This window comes from Lathamus discolor, chromosome Z (assembly GCF_037157495.1).
Source record: "Lathamus discolor isolate bLatDis1 chromosome Z, bLatDis1.hap1, whole genome shotgun sequence".
Taxonomy (NCBI): domain Eukaryota; kingdom Metazoa; phylum Chordata; class Aves; order Psittaciformes; family Psittacidae; genus Lathamus; species Lathamus discolor.
In genome coordinates, this window is record NC_088909.1 from 72,135,711 (window position 1) to 72,152,494 (window position 16,784).

General features: G+C 51.1%; 1 protein-coding gene across 1 annotated transcript; it reads right to left on the reverse strand.

Annotated features, from left to right (window-relative positions):
- Nucleotides 1–1,571: 1,571 nt before the first annotated feature.
- KLF9 (KLF transcription factor 9) lies at nucleotides 1,572–16,396 on the reverse strand. Its single transcript, XM_065661989.1, has 2 exons — nucleotides 15,508–16,396; nucleotides 1,572–2,678 (listed from the first exon to the last, which is right to left on the reverse strand). The coding sequence occupies exons 1-2, from the start codon at nucleotides 15,974–15,976 to the stop codon at nucleotides 2,446–2,448; spliced, it is 702 nt and encodes a 233-aa protein (XP_065518061.1). The 5' UTR covers nucleotides 15,977–16,396; the 3' UTR covers nucleotides 1,572–2,445.
- Nucleotides 16,397–16,784: the final 388 nt, after the last annotated feature.

A 16,784-nucleotide genomic window follows, 5' to 3' on the forward strand; every position in this document is an offset into this window, starting at 1 on the left:
AATGTGCATTCTACCCCAAATACACAAGGTGGAAACCATAGATCTGGCCAATTACTTCTATGTATCCGTAAATCCTGGTAGCTAAGTGACCAACACATGTATGTACTGATTTAGGAGCTGCTTATCAGCTGTGGCTTCCCATCATGGGTGATAAGATGTGAGGGTGTCTTGTACTTCACAGGATCAGGCCTGTAATTTTCCAAGTTCTGCATCCATCCCACAAAATGGCAGCAATCCAGACTGCAGGATGGACTCAGAATGAATCTCACTGGGCTACAAGTGGCCCTGACCCCACTCAACAAGGCAGCATTAACAGTGCTGGTAAGCAAAACACTTTCTGTATTTCTCAAGCGGCAGAAATACAAAGGCTACCTGTTTTTATCAGGAAGAATGGATGTCCTGCTGACTCGATTTGGACACCAGAAATTAAAGTTTGGTTTCTAAAATAAATGTTTCAAAAAGCTGAAACGGAGGTAGAAAGTGTGCTTGGTTTCCTGAAGTTTTCACTGAAGAAAACACATCCCTTTTTACTCCACACACTGTTCAATATCCCCAATGCCTTAAAAGCAGTTCTCTTCACATAGACGGAATTTATCATGAAATACACAGATTAAAAACACTATATGCAAACTGATTTCTAATGCTGAAAGCCTTATACAACAGTAGAAGGAAACACTCTACTCTCCGAGTTAATTTTTTTACGTTTGTTTCTAGGAAGCAAGCTTTTTATCAGGTAAAACGGTAAGATGCTGTAGTTGCAGGTGTACTAGCGAGATTGTTTATATACAGAATTTTACAAGATGACCTAAATTCATCTGCAGTGGAAACGTGATTACTCACAAGATGAATTTGGCCCCAAGTCTCTATAGTAGGACTGCACCTCCCCTTCCTCTTTGGGAGGAAGGGGTAAAACCCAAACAGGAAAAGAATGTTTCTGGACAAAATGTGTAAACAGAAGTCTCCTCCCCCTTTTATGCAGCTAGGGAGGGAAAAAGAGAAAACCACTGATAACCTCTTAGAGTTCATGCTTTCAACATAAAAAAAATAATGCAATAATCAGCTAAATGACCACAGCTGAAAATTCTCCTTCAGTGGTCTTTCTGCTCACCTGAAAGAGCAACAGATAGCTTTGAAATATGAGTAATACTGCCGTTATCAGTGTCTGGCGTGCCACGCATGACATGGGTACCAAGAGAACCTTACGTCATAAGGAGTGTTACGACACACCTTGCTTGCTGTATTTCCAGTCAGCTAATGGTTTTCACCCACACTCTATAGAAACAGCTATCAAGATATAAAGGAGCCCTCCAGAAGTGCTCCTTACAACAATTCCAGGAGTTTCCATTAGCAGAGTGCTTTTAGGGAAAGGTCTATTCTCTCCATAAGCACACACAACTCCCATAGGACTCCATGGGAGTTAGGCAAAGGTATGAAGAGAGTAAATCTTTAAGGCAAGCGTAGGAAGAGAAAAAGCCTTCAAAAAAAGCACAGCAGTTCATAAAGATGGTAACTGCTGTCATACATCCATTCAAACAAAACGCAGCAGAATAAAGCACTGTTAGTGGCATGTCTATAGTACAGTACTGTATTTATTGACAAATTAAAAGTATAGGATCAGAGGAGAGACATGTGCTTCTGCTCCCATACCCCTGCCGCGTATCTAGGCTGACTTGTCTTCTTCCAGATAAACGAACAGCAGAGCTAAATACACACATGGTCAGAAAATGACTGAACTGTTGTGGGGGGGAGGGTTCTGCTTTAAGTATCTTCTTGAATTATACATGTCTTTACTGGAAAAGTGCAGCTTATGTTCAAAAGTATAGTTAATACAAAGAAAAATTAAAAAGACCCATTTACTTTAACGGGCCTTCTTGAGTATAAATTCATCTTATCATCTCAGACGCTATTAGTAACATATGTAACATTTTTTCTTAACAGTCTCTTAAAATGCAGGATCATTCTGAGACAGAAGTAAACCCACTTCTACAATGTGCTATGGAGCTTTTATCTGAGTTATTTATGTGACTCGGAAAGTGTTTTTACTCAACAAACTCTAAATACAAGCAGCATTACACTGTTCAACAAAACATGGTCATGACACAGCAATCACAAAGACTTTGGGGTCACGCTACTGCAGGGGCACAGGCCAGACCATCCAGTCAGACATATATACACCAGCATCAACGTTTACATTGAGGAGGTGGTCACCTCCTCCGCTGGCCATCCCTTTCCTCCTCTCACCCCGCAGTCCACTTGCCCCGGACCGCTGTTCGCAGCGTCGGGTGGGGAGCTGGAGGATGGGGTGAGGGGCACGGAGTACTTTTTGAATGTCAGCAACATATGCTTTCGGATGGCAAGGGCGACCGGCGCCGCAGCGGATGCTCATGCTATGATGCCACTGCCTGCGTCCTCCCCTCTGCTCCCATCCCCGGGCCGGCCCTGCCTTCACAAGGAGCTACTGGAGCTGGACTTTTTGGATCGCTTGATCATGCTGGGGTGGAACTCGGTGTGGCGGCGGGCGTGCTTTGTCAGGTGGTCACTCCGCATGAACCGCTTCTCGCAGAGGGGGCATCGAAACTGCTTCTCGCCGGTGTGGGTTCGGTAGTGCCGGGTGAGCTCGTCCGAGCGAGAGAACTTCTTAAGGCAGTCAGGCCACGTGCAGGGGAACGGTCGCTCGCCTGCAGGGAGGAACGGATGACAAGAGATTTAGGGGACAGCGGTAATGCAGGCCAGCACATACCAGCTTCACTGAGGAGCCAGGGAACACGCTGGGGAGGGGAAAACGACACTTGTTTCTTGCCACGGTGCCAGCGTCTGTGGAGTTGCTGATGACTAGCTTCATCAGGTTTCAGTCTCACCTCCATCAGAAGCCAAAAACCCCTCTAACAGCATGGAACCCGCATTCTGGTGCAGAACCTTACGTGACCCTGAAGACTGTCAAAACAACAGATGAGCTCTGCCTGAGCCTGTGCGTTTTTCATGTCAGGCTCCCTCTAACACTCCCATTCTGCTGAATAATTTGTACAGTTAGAAAGGAAGCCAAAAAAACCTCTCACCTGGGACAAGCCATTCCAGCACTGGGAGAACTGAGTGAGGAGGGACTGGGGAGAGCAGTGCAGCCCTGGGGCTGCAAACACATATAGCAGGGCTCCTGTGGCTGCAGGGAGAATTCCTGTGTCCCCTACACTCCCTCCCAGAAACCCAAGCTGGTCCACAGGGTATCAGTCTCTTAGATGGCTGATTTGAGGACAGGAAAGCTACTTCATCATTCACAGCTCTATCAGCATAAATGTTTGCTACAACGGTGAAAAGAACCAAACCGAATGCCTAACCACAGCACACCTCTGCTTTCAAAAACAAGGGTCTAAATATTGAACAGCACTCACTGTAATCTTCCTGGCACCCCACATCCTTGCAGTTCACCTCTGTGGGTTGCACAGGCTTTGTCTACTGCACAGACCCATTGCCTCCCAACCAGCAAGGCTGACCTTAGTCGACGGCACAGATGGAAATCAAAGATGTTTTAAGTTCACACAAAAGCTTTCAGTCACAGACATCATGCACCACTGCAGTTTGATGACTTAATTCCCTTTCTTAAGAGTCTCCTGAAGGGAATATAAATGACAGCTAGTGACAGCTATTTTTAGCCAACATTGAACATAAAAACTATCCCAGGAGTTTTTTAGCTTGGAAGAGTTAGAAAGAAACACAGAGACTCCAGTATTTCTTGGTACTCTGAAGTCTGGCACAACAGGCAAGCTCGCTTTACATTTACAGATCATAAAGAGAGTAATTTACAAGAAAGCATGCCTTGTAGTCCTCCCCAGACACAATAGCAGCCACAAAAGGCTAAAGTCTTGAATGAACAGCCCAAGCGCCAGGAGGACAATCAGCAGTAGAAAGTACTGCAGAGCTGTAGGGAGAAGGAAGGGGGCTGGGGAGAGTGACTGACAGCATTCAGGAGGATGACTGACAGCAGCCAGCCAGGAGGGTAAGAACAGACAAGGTAAGCTGCGGTTTAGCTACACCAGGGGTTCACACAGTGATGCAGCCATGTTCACAGTTCAGGCTCCAAGTGTACGGTGCCCCCTGAGAGGCAGCTGCCCCATCCCAGACCAAGCAGGGTGCAGCTGGGCAAGCTGAATCACACACCTTACGGCTGCCACTCGGGCAGCCTGTCACACTGCTTCCCCTGCACCTCCTTCCCTCACTTGGCAACGATGCTGGTCCCTGGTCAGGGGAAAAGGGTGCAGAGGGAGCACAGGGAGCCAAACCAGCCGGGTACCCAAGCCCGAAGGAGGCACCGCTGCCAGCTGTCCTGACCTGGGGCTATGTTTCGTATGAACAGGTTTCTTGGCTCCCTGCTGTATGCCGCTGACATGGCTGGAAGCCTTTCCGGACACCCGCCGCCTGATGAAGGGAATTAATTAAAGCAGTACATAGGCTCACATGTGCGTGAAGGCCACGACCGCGGCCAGGCAGCCCAGCAGCAGCAGCGGGAGCTATACAGAGCACTTCCATCATCATCCTTCCCTGGCTTTCCCAGCCCTGCCCAGGATCCAAGGCGAGTGTTTCACTTGTGCTGCTCTTTTGCTATCTATCTCACGGTTTCTGTCACAGCTCCTGGAAGCAGGCAGCAGTGGGAGGCGTGGAACAGCTTTCCAGCTCCCCCCGGAACGTGGGAGAAGTGCTATACATCTCGCATGTGTGGAGCCATCTAGTACAGCTCTGTGTCAGGCACTTACACCCCAGAGCAGTGGGAGCAGAGCAGGCATCCTGCACCATTCCTAGAAGCTGTATTTCCAACCATCTACCTCAGGACAGCTCTTCAGCCTGTGGAAGTGCCTAACAGTGCTACAATGAGACCTGGTGCCTAGGCTAGATAGCAAGGATCATAGTCACTGGGGTGCAGCATCTACATTTTAGGTATGGCAGTAAGTAACCTGGTGTCTAAAAACAGTGTTTCAGCACCTGCCCCATACAGCCCTTGCGAAACTGAGCTTCCCAACCCCGCTCCCGGAGCTGCGGGTGGAAAGACAAAACGGAGGCTGGTTACTAGAACTGCCTCTGAAACGTGAAGCATGACCTCTGCCACCGCAACCCCGCACTCCAGAGAGAAGCACTTTCAGGTCATGCAGAGTGAACACAAAGCCTTAGGGAGAGACAGGGCTCGCTCGGGATCCCCCGTGTGCACCTGGCACCCCAGGGAACCGGCCTGAGCTTGGCGCGGGGAGCGCGAGGAGGCCACGGTGCGCTTTGCGCCATGGGGACAGGCTCTGCTGAGGCGGGAGAGCAGCAAACAGCAGGCATCCCTGCCCAGGTGAGCGGCTGTGCTCCCTCACACACAAGAGCTGCCAGCGGGGCCCACGCCGAGCCCTCAGGTAGGGTGGTGGTGAATGGCTTCACCACCTCAGCAGTACAAGCCCGGGGAGGCTGTCACAGCCACTTGGGAAGCACACGTGTGAAAGTAGGCCAGCCATAATCCCCAGCACCAGGATGCATTAAACTCCAGACTTCTCAGAGCAGAGACACAAAGGGGAGGGAGGCTTTTCCAGGCCCGCAGGGGTTGTCTCTGAGCCGCAAGCTCTGCTGCTCCCCTGGGTCAGAGAGCTGTGACATCAGGTTGGAGGGCTGGCGCTTCAGTGATGGACTTCGTGGGTGCAGAGCAGGAGTGGATCATGCATCCAGGGGGCTTTTAAGGCAAGGTAAAGGTGCCCGATGACAAGTGATGACTGTCCGCTCAGCACAGCTCATCGCTGCGTTTGGCACACTGTTTTTAAGCAGCAGAGATGTTCGAAGAGAAGTCCAGTGAGGAAACACATCTTGCAACGCATATGCAGCAGGGCAGACAACGGCCTGCAGAGCTACAATGCAAAGCTGTGATGCAATGCTGCCTCCATCTGGAGATACACGGACTTCTGTGTTTTGTCTCGAACAAGAAATACCTGTTCCATATGGTTTTTATCCCTTTAGTTTTGGGAGTAAAAATGCTTGAGCTTGAAAAAAGCAGACTGAACCACCAAAACGGGGTGCTGTTATATCCTGGTAGCAGTATGCTACTTACATTTTAAGATATGCCTTAGATGGGATTCCCATCAAAAGATGAAGGAATGGCCAATGGTGTTATCACCATACCTTAGAAATATTTGTGATAGAATATTAACACAAGAGATACAAGGTGTGAATTATTTTATTAAAAAAACAATAATAATAAAAACCCCCCACATATATCCAGGGCAGCTTACAGAAATAACAAGTGAAACAGAAACTGATTTACAGGTTACAGGAATAGGTACATCTGCAGAACTCCCATTCTTTGTCCTCTGTGTCCCAGGAATGTAGTGGGAGACAGAGTTCATGCTGAGCACAAGCTGGTGGTAGCTCTTCACAGGTCTTCTCTGGAGTCTAAAGAACTACTCTCCGCAGCCTTGGTTTGCTTTAAATGCCATACGGATATAAAGGCTACTGCAGATCCTTTCAATGCTTTCTGGCTTCACCTGACCTTTTCTCCCTGTTCCTTCTTCCCACCCTTCACTGGGTAATACTACTGGTTAGTTTATTCTTTCTCTTTGAGTTCAAACTCTGTATCCAAGTTATAGTGTATGACCTGAAGCAGGTCCACTGTATTTTATTCCTTTTTATTCTGTATAGATGACAAATTATTTAGGTTTTTTTGACCTATCCTGGGACATTACAGATTTTCCCATATTGTAGTCTTTTACAGGAAGGGTTTCTGAGAAAGAACAGAATGGGCATTAGCTAACTCATTGACAGTACAGGTAGTACTGGTATCCTGAGTAATCATCTGCCTTCTCATGACAAAATGCTGCTTTAGATGTGGATGACTGAGGTCAGGAGCTGCAGCTCATGGTGGCTTTAACAAAGATGAATTAATTTGGACAAACAAGGGGTAGAGAAGTGCCAAGTGACTGTTTTTTCTGGGAAGGGGGAGAGGCTGTGTTTGAAAAAGCTGAAGACAAAGTTGCTGATCAGAAGCTTGGTCAATTCGCTTGGCATATGTAGTAACATGCACTAGGACTGAGCACACTGAGCCTCTGTGGTGGAACAAAGTACTGATTTTACGTGAATTACTGAAACTGCTTGAGCACTGGCTTTACAGAAGACATTCTGCCCACACCATGCTGCTGCTGTGGACTGAAGTCTGGTGAAGATGAATTGTTTGCTATGCTCACACTGTCTTCCTCAGTGACAGAAGTGAACACAGCCATGAGTCCAGAGCCTGGCATCAGTACTAGCTAGCACAGAATAGTTGTCAAATAGTGCTAATGACACTGCTTCACACATCAACAAGAAAGCCAGATGGAGTGTAGCTACAGCTGCATGAATGGATACCTAACAAGACACCTTGACTGACTGAGGTTATTAGAGATGGGATGATGGTAGGTACATGGTAGGACCATGTTGCCAGGTATTCATAGCAGCAACTCTTTCAAGTATCAGAACTGAAGAAGGGTTCAGAGTGTTTGGGATGCAGCGTTTGGGATGCATAGTTCCTACTATCGACCTGGCTGCTGACTGGACACAGCTAGGCAGCGCCTCCTGCTACAGGAATGCCCCGCCTGCCCTGAGGTACAGACTCACCAACTGCAGCCAGAGGTGGCAGATGGAAAACAGGGAAAAGGGGAAGCACAAGAATATGGGAACCCAAACAGTGAAGTCTCTTGCCACCAGGGGAGAGCAAAACTACTTGGAACAGAACTGGCATAATCAGATCTGCATGGTTCAAATGAGAGAATCTGATCCCCACCATCATCTTCCAAGATACTCCTGTACCTCTGTGGCTGCTGGAGCTCAAAATTTCCAAAGGAATCCTGGTACCCTATGCATATTCCTATTTTCTTTTCTTTCCCCCCCACCTCTATGATCCCACTAAGCCAACACTCCTGTGTGTCACAGTGTCTCCCGAAATACGTTCTGTAGGTGAATGTCAAGAATACAGTCCAGCTTATTGCAAGAGATTAAAAAAAACCCAAACAGTCAGGCTATCTTCTCTGCTGCAGAACAGCTACTGTCTCAGGTCTCTCTCCTTTTTTCTCCACCAGTGTGCTGCTTGGCCCACACACCCTGAATGAGCAATTTCCTGTGGGACACTGGATTATGACTGAGTGATATTCCGGTGAAGATGGATCTTGGGCATCCATGCATCCACTGCAGAGCGGAGGCCTTTTGAACAGCCTTTTTCTTCCGAGATATTCCAAAATCAGGTCACTAAAGCATGTGGCAGCCACACGATTCACTGGTGCGAAACAGCACAGAGCGAGATCAGCAGTGAGGATGAGATACTGTGTGCCTAAAACAAGGGTTTCAGTAACATCTAAACTGCAGCCACTCAGTCTGGCAATACATCAAACCGTCACTGCCTTCAAGATAGACAACGCACGGACGGGTTGCAGCAAGTGGTTTATTCTGCCAGCAGTAAGGAATAAACAACACAAGACTATTCAGGTGTTAAAACTGAGTAGTTTCATATTTTTTATACATTTTATATACTTCTCCTTCCAGCAAGTACTTAGACTGCCCTGACATCCTCAAAACCACCACTCAACAGCTGCTTGCACATGCAGGTGTTTTGAGTCTCTTTCAAAAGACCAGATGCAAACCCACTTGATAGAAGCCACCACTGCTGAGCTGCTGGGAGCCCACATCCCAGTGAGACTCAATCTTGCTGTTATCCCCACGTGACACAGCAAGGGATAGCCTTACAGCTTTTCTGACATATAACAGCCCTCCCTGGCTTACAAAAGCCTCCTCATATATATGTATATTTAAACACATATATATAATAATAGAATCATAGAATAGTTAGGGTTGGAAAGGACCTTAAGATCATCTAGTTCCAACCTCCTGCCATGGGCAGGGACACCTCACACTAAACCATGTTACCTAAGGCTCCGTCCAACCTGGACTTGAACACCACCGGGGATGGAGCATTCACAGCTTCCCTGGGCAACCCATTCCAGTGCCTCACCACCCTAACAGGAAAGAACTTCTGCCTTATATCCAATCTAAACTTGCCCTGTTTAAGGTTTAACCCATTACCCCTTGTCCTGTCACTACAGTCCCTGATGAAGAGTCCCTCCCCAGCATCCTTATAGGCCCCCTTCAGATACTGGAAGGCTGCTTTGAGGTCTCCACGCAGCCTTCTCTTCTCCAGGCTGAACAGCCCCAACTTCCTCAGCCTGTATTCATACAGGAGGTGCTCCAGTCCCCTGATCATCCTCATGGCCCTCCTCTGGACTTGTTCCAACAGTTCCATGTCCTTTTAATGTTGAGGACACCAGAACTGCACACAATACTCCAGGTGAGGTCTCACGAGAGCAGAGTAGAGGGGCAGGATCACCTCCTTCAACCTGCTGGTCACGCTCCTTTTGATGTAGTCCAGGACTTAGTTGGCCTTCCCAGCTGCGAGCACACACTGAAGTCAGCTCATGTTCATTTTCTCATCGACGAACACCCCAACACCTTCTCCACAGGGCTGCTCTGAATCTCTTCTCTGCCCAATCTGTAGCTGTGCCTGGGATTGCTCCGACACAGGTGTAGGACCTTGCACTTGGCATGGTTAAGCTGCATAAGGTTGGCATCAGCCCACCTCACAAGCGTGTCAAGGTCCCTCTGGATGGCATCCCTTCCCTCCAGCATATCAACCGAACCACACAGCTTGGTGTCATTGGGAAACTTGCTGAGGGCAAGTATATAGATAGATCTCAGTTAGGGAAACTACGTGGGAGAGACCTCTCCAAATCTCATTGGAGAGTCACCTCTACATTTTCATAGCTGAGGAGTGCCCTCTTGGTATATGGGACAAGTTCTTACCTCTTCTTTCCCATCTTACCTCCATGTGAACTTCCTCTGTTTTGCAGCAGTACTTAAATATTAACCGAAGAATGAAGACCAACTCCTAGCCTTGTGATGAGGGCACTTACCTGGGATCGAAGAGCACTGGCTTTCAGGTCCTGCTCTGTCTGAATGCTTCAATGCTTGCTAACTGGAAACAGCTTTGACAGGGGAAGGAGGAATGCAATTCTAGATGCACTCACAAGGATCATATAATTTTTGTTATTTCACTATGAATTTGTTAGCTAGTGTTTCAACAGACTCTGACCTCAAGTTCAAGGTATTTGTAGAGTACTCTCAGGATATTCACAGTCATTATGACTTGAATACAGACAATGAATTATGCTACCACAAAACAGTATCTGAAGTGTGCTTTACCATAACTACCCAAGATTGGCCATTTAGTCTTCACTTAGCCCTTCCTGGCTCTTCCACTGCAGGTCTGGGAGCTGTGTGAGGCTATGTGCAGCAGCCTGGGGCACAACAGCCAGTGACGGGCAACGACTGCTCCTATAGGGATCGTAACAGCTGGTTTGCAAGATACACACGCTAACAAGAGCGGGTGACACCCACCACGCAGTCTTCAGTATCACAGCACAAGAGTGTGCAGGAACTCAGTAAAGCTGCATTTTCAAGACATCCATCTAGAAACAGGAGTCACACTCTTACAAGTGATGCCTGCTCACTGCTCCATTCTACACGTGCACTTCTTTACATTGACTCAATTAATATACAGACCTTTCTGGAGTGCTTTCCCACTGTGACACATACACCTGGCTTAAAGCTTTTATTTTTTAGCAGGAAAAAAACCCCAAAACACACACAAAAAAAGAAAAAGAAAAATCCATGCCCCCAACCTCCCCCACCTCCCAAACCAAACAAAAGCCAGCTGGGAGTCAGGCAACACTGAACTTAATCTTGAGGATTTTTGCCTACCTTACTCAGCTGGCAAGGCTTCCAGTCAGTATGATTGCGTTTCTCCAAGACCTGGAAACATGCCAATTAGAACTCCAGCAATCTGCACATTTGCATTAACCCTCAAGAACGGGCATTTCAGATGGAGGTCTGAATTGAGCAAAAAATGTCTTGCTGACTCCACTTTCTGCTCTTCAGTCTTATTCTAAAGGATCTGGTAAAGTGACATTGCATAAGATGGATAAGAGGGGCTTAAAATACTAAATTTCAGATTACGCTCCCACAAAACACCCAAAAAAAGCTCCCAGCAAGCAGAGGATTGTCAGCATAGTAGCATCTGCACAGCCTTCCCAGTTAGTGATAGTCCAGGACACAAATAACAAAGGAGCACAGTGAAAACCAAACTGATACAGGGGCTGGATTGAAGCCATGGCATCTAGACTGCAGTGTTAATTTTTCCTTTGTAGCAGAAATGCTCTTCATCTTCACTGTGCAGACTGCTGACCTTTGGGTCCACACCTCTGCCTACAGCCCTGCTATCAAACATCACTGAGAGTCAGATGCCAGGAGTGCTCAAGGGCGCATCAGCTGCCCAATGAAACAAACTTCTTGGTATTGTTTGGTCCTGATCTACACAATGAGGCAGTTGGCTTAAGAGTGGAAACTTTTCACATATTTTGTTTTTCTATGCCTAAACTCTTACTTTAGGGTATCTGATGCAGTTGTGAACTTCTCATCAATCTGCTGCACCACATACTGAGAAGCATCTGGGACTTGGATCCCCAGGCAAGTGAACTCCTACAGATCCTTTATGAGGAGGCATCTCATAAACTAGCTTTATGGCACCTTCTCTGTCCCTCTTTCTTGACCAGAGAGCAGGATCTGCTCTCAGCAGCTGCGTGCCCTTTAACTGGCTTGTATTCACACTATTATAGCAACTGTACATTCCTTAAAGTTCACTTCTCTTGCCAGTTTCTCTCCCTCTCTTGCCCTTTGCTCCACACTCCTTGTCCAAGGCCTTCCAACTGAGATTGCTTTGTTTACTCTCATACGCCTTTATTTTCCCTGGAAACCCTCTGGCCTGCCCATCCCTCCCTGTTAAGCTCTCCTCCCTCCCCATCTTTGAGGCTAATAGTAACCCTACACATTACTGGCCATAATGAAACCTCTAAAACTACCTATTTAGAAAAGTCTGTGTATCTCCAAGGTAACTGCCCGCAGATCTGCTGCTGCTTGTTGTTTTCTTGGTCAGCTGAGTCCCTCGCTTCCTCCTGACACCTGCACAGCTTCCAGGGCTTGGGTTTTGTGCAGGTCTTGCCGATGTGTCTGGGCCATTTTCTATGCTCTGAAACTCTGCAAGACTTGGTCACACCACCTCAGTGCTGAAGACTCCCAAGCAGACAAACCAGTCACAATCCCTCCTGCCACCACCAAACTACAGCAGAGTTCACGTGTCCTGTACTCCCACAACACTATGCCATAAGGGACCAAGAAACCTAAGGCATGGTCACACTGTGGAGCTATCCTACCTGCCTTCCTGACAAAGAGCTTTTGGCTTGCAAGCCGCCCTTTCTCTCCTACACCAAGTGCCATGTGCCTCAGAGATGCTACTAGCTTACACAGAACAACCTTACCTGTAATACTCTTCCCGCTCAAGACACCAGAACTTAAATAACAAATCCCATCTCACTTTTGGATGGTACTGAAGGGACAGGGGAGACAATAGCTCAGTTTCAGGGATACACTTGTCCTTGTATCCTCAGGCCTTTGCAAGTTAATGTATGTTGAATGTAAGTACCCATACATGACAGAATGAAGACGTGTCTGATCGTACTGCAGAAACACCAGGGGCCTGGCAAGGAATGAAAGGAGTATCCCCCGGGGAAGGGGGAGAGTTCAGACTTCTTGGCTTCCCCCTACAAATCCTGCTCTACTAGCCAGGCTGAGTTCAGTGGGATTGTGCAAACAGTCCCCTTGCTTGTGCCATCAAGTGGGATGAGCAGTGCCACCCACTGACCTTGTTCTGTTAAGATCAATGCAGAGACGATTTCCAACGGATGGCTAATTCGGGTCTTTTGGAAATTGAGCTAGAGTCATCATCAAAGGCCTGAACTTCAGGCAAACATTTACACAGACACTTTCAGTCTCTGAAAGAAAGAATGCCTTTGAACCAACAAGTTTATAGAATCATTATAAGACAAAGACCTCTAACCTCTGAGCACCAAGTCTTTGGTCTTCTACCTTTATTTGGTATTTCATTTCTTGCCTTTGCCTTAGCTTGCCAAAGATGGTCTGCTGAGTTTTTAGATTCCCACAGTACAGGGCAGTATCCAGAGCTTTCCAATGCGCTCACTTAGTATCCTTGAGTACAGAGAGCTGTGGCTATAAGTAAGCTCACAGGTATGAAAGCAAATCCAGAGCCATTTTCCAAGATAGGGAGACTGGAATTAAATATTAAAAATTTAAGACCAGGAAGACTGTACTGGTGGCTGTGTACCTATTTCCATTAAAGGCTGCACAGCAGCAAAAAACTTGCTTAGTGGCTTGATGAAAAATAGCAGGTAGGTGAATTCAATTCAAGAGGCTCAGATATACAAAAGAGAAATTGCTGGGGGAAAAAAAAAAAGGAAAGAAAGGAAAGAAAGGAGGGAGCATTAATGCTCTGCAGTACACAGTTATGAATAACTCCAGAGGTCCCATTGAATCTCACCGTTGCTAAGGAATTGTTCTGCCATCTATAAAAATAATTAGCAGTATCATTTAGCATTTCAGTTAGCTACAATTAACTGCTCACATTAGGAAGCTCTGAAGGTTCATTACTGCTGGTATCTGTAGCAATTTGAGTCACACAGAACTACTGTGGTGGTATACTGGCTCGTGTGAATCAAGTATCGAATACTTGGAGCTCAGGCAGCACACGCTATACCTCACACTGCTTCAGGAGATACTTATTATAACGCTACTGCTTACAGTAAGCAGTGTGGGTTGTACAGTACATTAATTTACATGTCATCACCCAGAATGCTAACCCAGTCAATGTCTATTTTGGTTCCCGTGTTGGGCTGGGTATCTGAACACGGGGTAGTAAGTGGAGGTGAAGCTAACGAATTTTCTTTGTCACTTATGGGCCAATATTTTGCTGGGCATCGGTTACATTCAGCCTCCAAAAGAGCATCAGAACCGTGGTCTCTGAGCCAGTAACACACAATCCTTGGCACCGGTCCTGAGGTCAGTACATGGTCACCACGCACCATCCTCTTTCCCGGCTCACGGAGACAGCCTGAACTCCGCACAGCTCACTGCTGAGACACATCCAGTAATCCGCCTCCTCCTCCTCCCCCTGATCTCCGGAGCTAAGCATCGGCAGATCTGCCAGCAGGGCACAGGTAGGCAACCAGCACCGTGTCTCCACTGCAGCGCACATTCACCTGGGCACACAAGCAAGGCAGAGCAACGGAAGCATAGCTGGAGTTCAGATGCCCCCGTGCCCTACCCAGGCTGCGTGAAATACTACAGCAGTGCCTCGCAGCATGTTCCTCGGGTGATAAACTCGTTTTGTACTTCACCTTCTACCATTACCGCCAATAGACAAAATACAGAAAAGAACCTCCGACTACAGGACAGATGTGAGGCACACGAAATAAGCGCCGGCAGCATTTGTCTCTGATCCGCTCCTTTCCATACTCACACACAACCCTCTACTTTAGTGCAATTTTTAAGCAGCTTCGCGTACCCCACTGTGTCCCCGCCCCTCCCCCCTTGCAATTCGGACATGTAACGGGGTTTATTCAGCCGCTCCCACTAAAGGGATTAAAAATTCCTCCCCAAACCAAAACACGCACACCCCCCCGGACACAACACCCGCACCATCAACGGAGGAACGCTCGGCCGCTGTCCCCTCGGCGCTGCGCAGAGCCGGGGCACAGCGTCCTGTGGCTTCAGAGGTGTTTTACCGGCAGGTCCCCACTCCGCCACACCCTCCCGCCCCTCCGTCCGGGCAATGACGCCAGCGCGGGACGGGACACGCCACGGCCGGGTCGCGATAGCCGGCACCGCGACGAGCCGCCGGGCCGAGCACCGGCCGGTCTCGCCAGGGGACCCAAGCACTGGGGCGGCTCCCGGCGGTGGTCGGCCCCGCTGTGGGGCGGTGTGCGGCTCGAGTGGCCCCGGCCCGCTGGAGGGGGCGTGCCCGCGGCCGCCGGAGCCGCTGCTGGGCAGCCCGCTCCGCGAACGCGGCTCCCGACGGCGCGGGCAGCAGACGGGGCAGGCCGCGCAGCCCGCCGCGGCTTTAAGGCACGCCTTCGGGCCAGGTTCTGCCTGCTCCCGCCGCCCAGGAGACGTGCCCCCCCCCCCCCACCCCGAACCGTCTCGGGTTCACTCCGGCGGCTGCCGCCCGCCCCGCGCTGCTCGGGGGACACGTACGGGCCCCGAGCAGGGGCCGGCAGGCGGGGAGCAGCGGGAGGCGCTGCCGCAGCCCCACCCGGGGGAGCCGGTCCGGCCCCGCGGCGGGGAAGGGGACAGGAAGGGAGAAGAGGGGAAGAACGGGGCCGGGGGCGGAAGGGGAAAAAGAGAAAAGGAGGCAAAAAGGGCAAAAAACCCGGCCGAAAGCGGGGGCAGGGCGCGGGGGCGCCGGGCGCGCCGCCGGCAGGGTTCACGTGAGGACAAGCGCTCGCTCCCTTCTCGCTCCCCCTCCCCTCGCCCGCTCCCTCTCTCCCTCCCGTCGCCGCCGCCGCTGACCTGTGTGCACGCGGTAGTGCGCCTTGAGATGGGAGGACTTGCCGTAGACCTTGCCGCAGCCACTGTAGGGGCACTTGTGTCGCTTCTCGGCCGCCAGCTTCCCCTTGGGGGCGGCCCCGGCGGCGCGCAGGCGGGGGGACGGCCCCGGCGGCGGGCTGCGGGGAGGGCTGGAGCCCGGCTCCGTGGCCGCGTCGCTGTCGGAGCCCGCGTCCTCGTCGGGGCTCTCCACGCTGTCGCTGCAGACGGAGGGGGCGGGCAGCGGCCGGTACTTGTTCAGTTCCAGCAGGCTCTTGGCGATGGCCAGCAGGGCGCAATAGTCCTTCCAGGCATCGCGGGGGTCGCGCAGCTCCCGGGCCGCCTCCCCCTCGCCCGGCACCTTCAGCCGCGCTGCCTCGGGCACGGCCGAGCGGTTAGAGATAGAGACCAGGCACTGCGCCGCCACGAAGTCCACGTAGGCGACGGCCGACATGGTGCGGCCGCGCCCCGACGACCGGGGTGTGTGTGTGTGTGCGTGCCTGTGTGTGTGTGTGTGTGAGGGGGGTGTAGCTTCGGGCTCTCCTCAGTGCGCGCCCGTCGGGCCGGCAGCGCCAGCCATGGCTCGCCTGCGGCGCGAGGTCTCTGCCGAGCAAGGGAGAACGGGGGTGGCAAATAGCGGGGCGCCAGGCAGGGGTCTCAGCGCCCAGCCCCGGCAGCGGCGCGCAGCCGGCAGGGAGGAGCGGCCGGCCCGGGTCCGGCGCGGCGGCCGGGGTGGAGAAGAACGCCCGCCGCGCCGCCGCCCTCCCCGCGCCCCGCGCGCTCCTGCTCGGGGCCGGCCGCGCCGAGTCCCATCACGTCAGGTTGGGAGCCCCCCCCGCCCCGCGCCGCGCCGCGCCGCGCCCCCCCCGATCGGCCGGCGGGCAGGGCCGGCCGGCTCTGTTTACCTTCTCCCCCCGCCACTCGCGGCGCCCCTTTTCTAGCAGGGGGTGTGTCCGCCGGGCGACAGCCCCGCCAATCGTTGCGCTCCCTCCTCAGGCCGCGTGCTACTCTGGGCGCCCCGCCGCGCCCGCTTAAAAGGGGCACGCCGCGGCGCCGCCGCGCGGCGGTGGGACGCGGAAGGACGGAAGCGCCGCGGCTCCCTCCCGCCGCTCCTGCGAAGGCCGCTGCCCAGCCGTAGCCGGCGGCCGCCTCCGGCCGCGGTCCGCGCGGGGGTTGCGGGGAGCAGCCCGGCGCCGAGCGGGTTAAGTGTCTCCCTGGAAGCCCTACGGTCCCAGCAACGGGCCCGCCAATGGGAAGTGAGC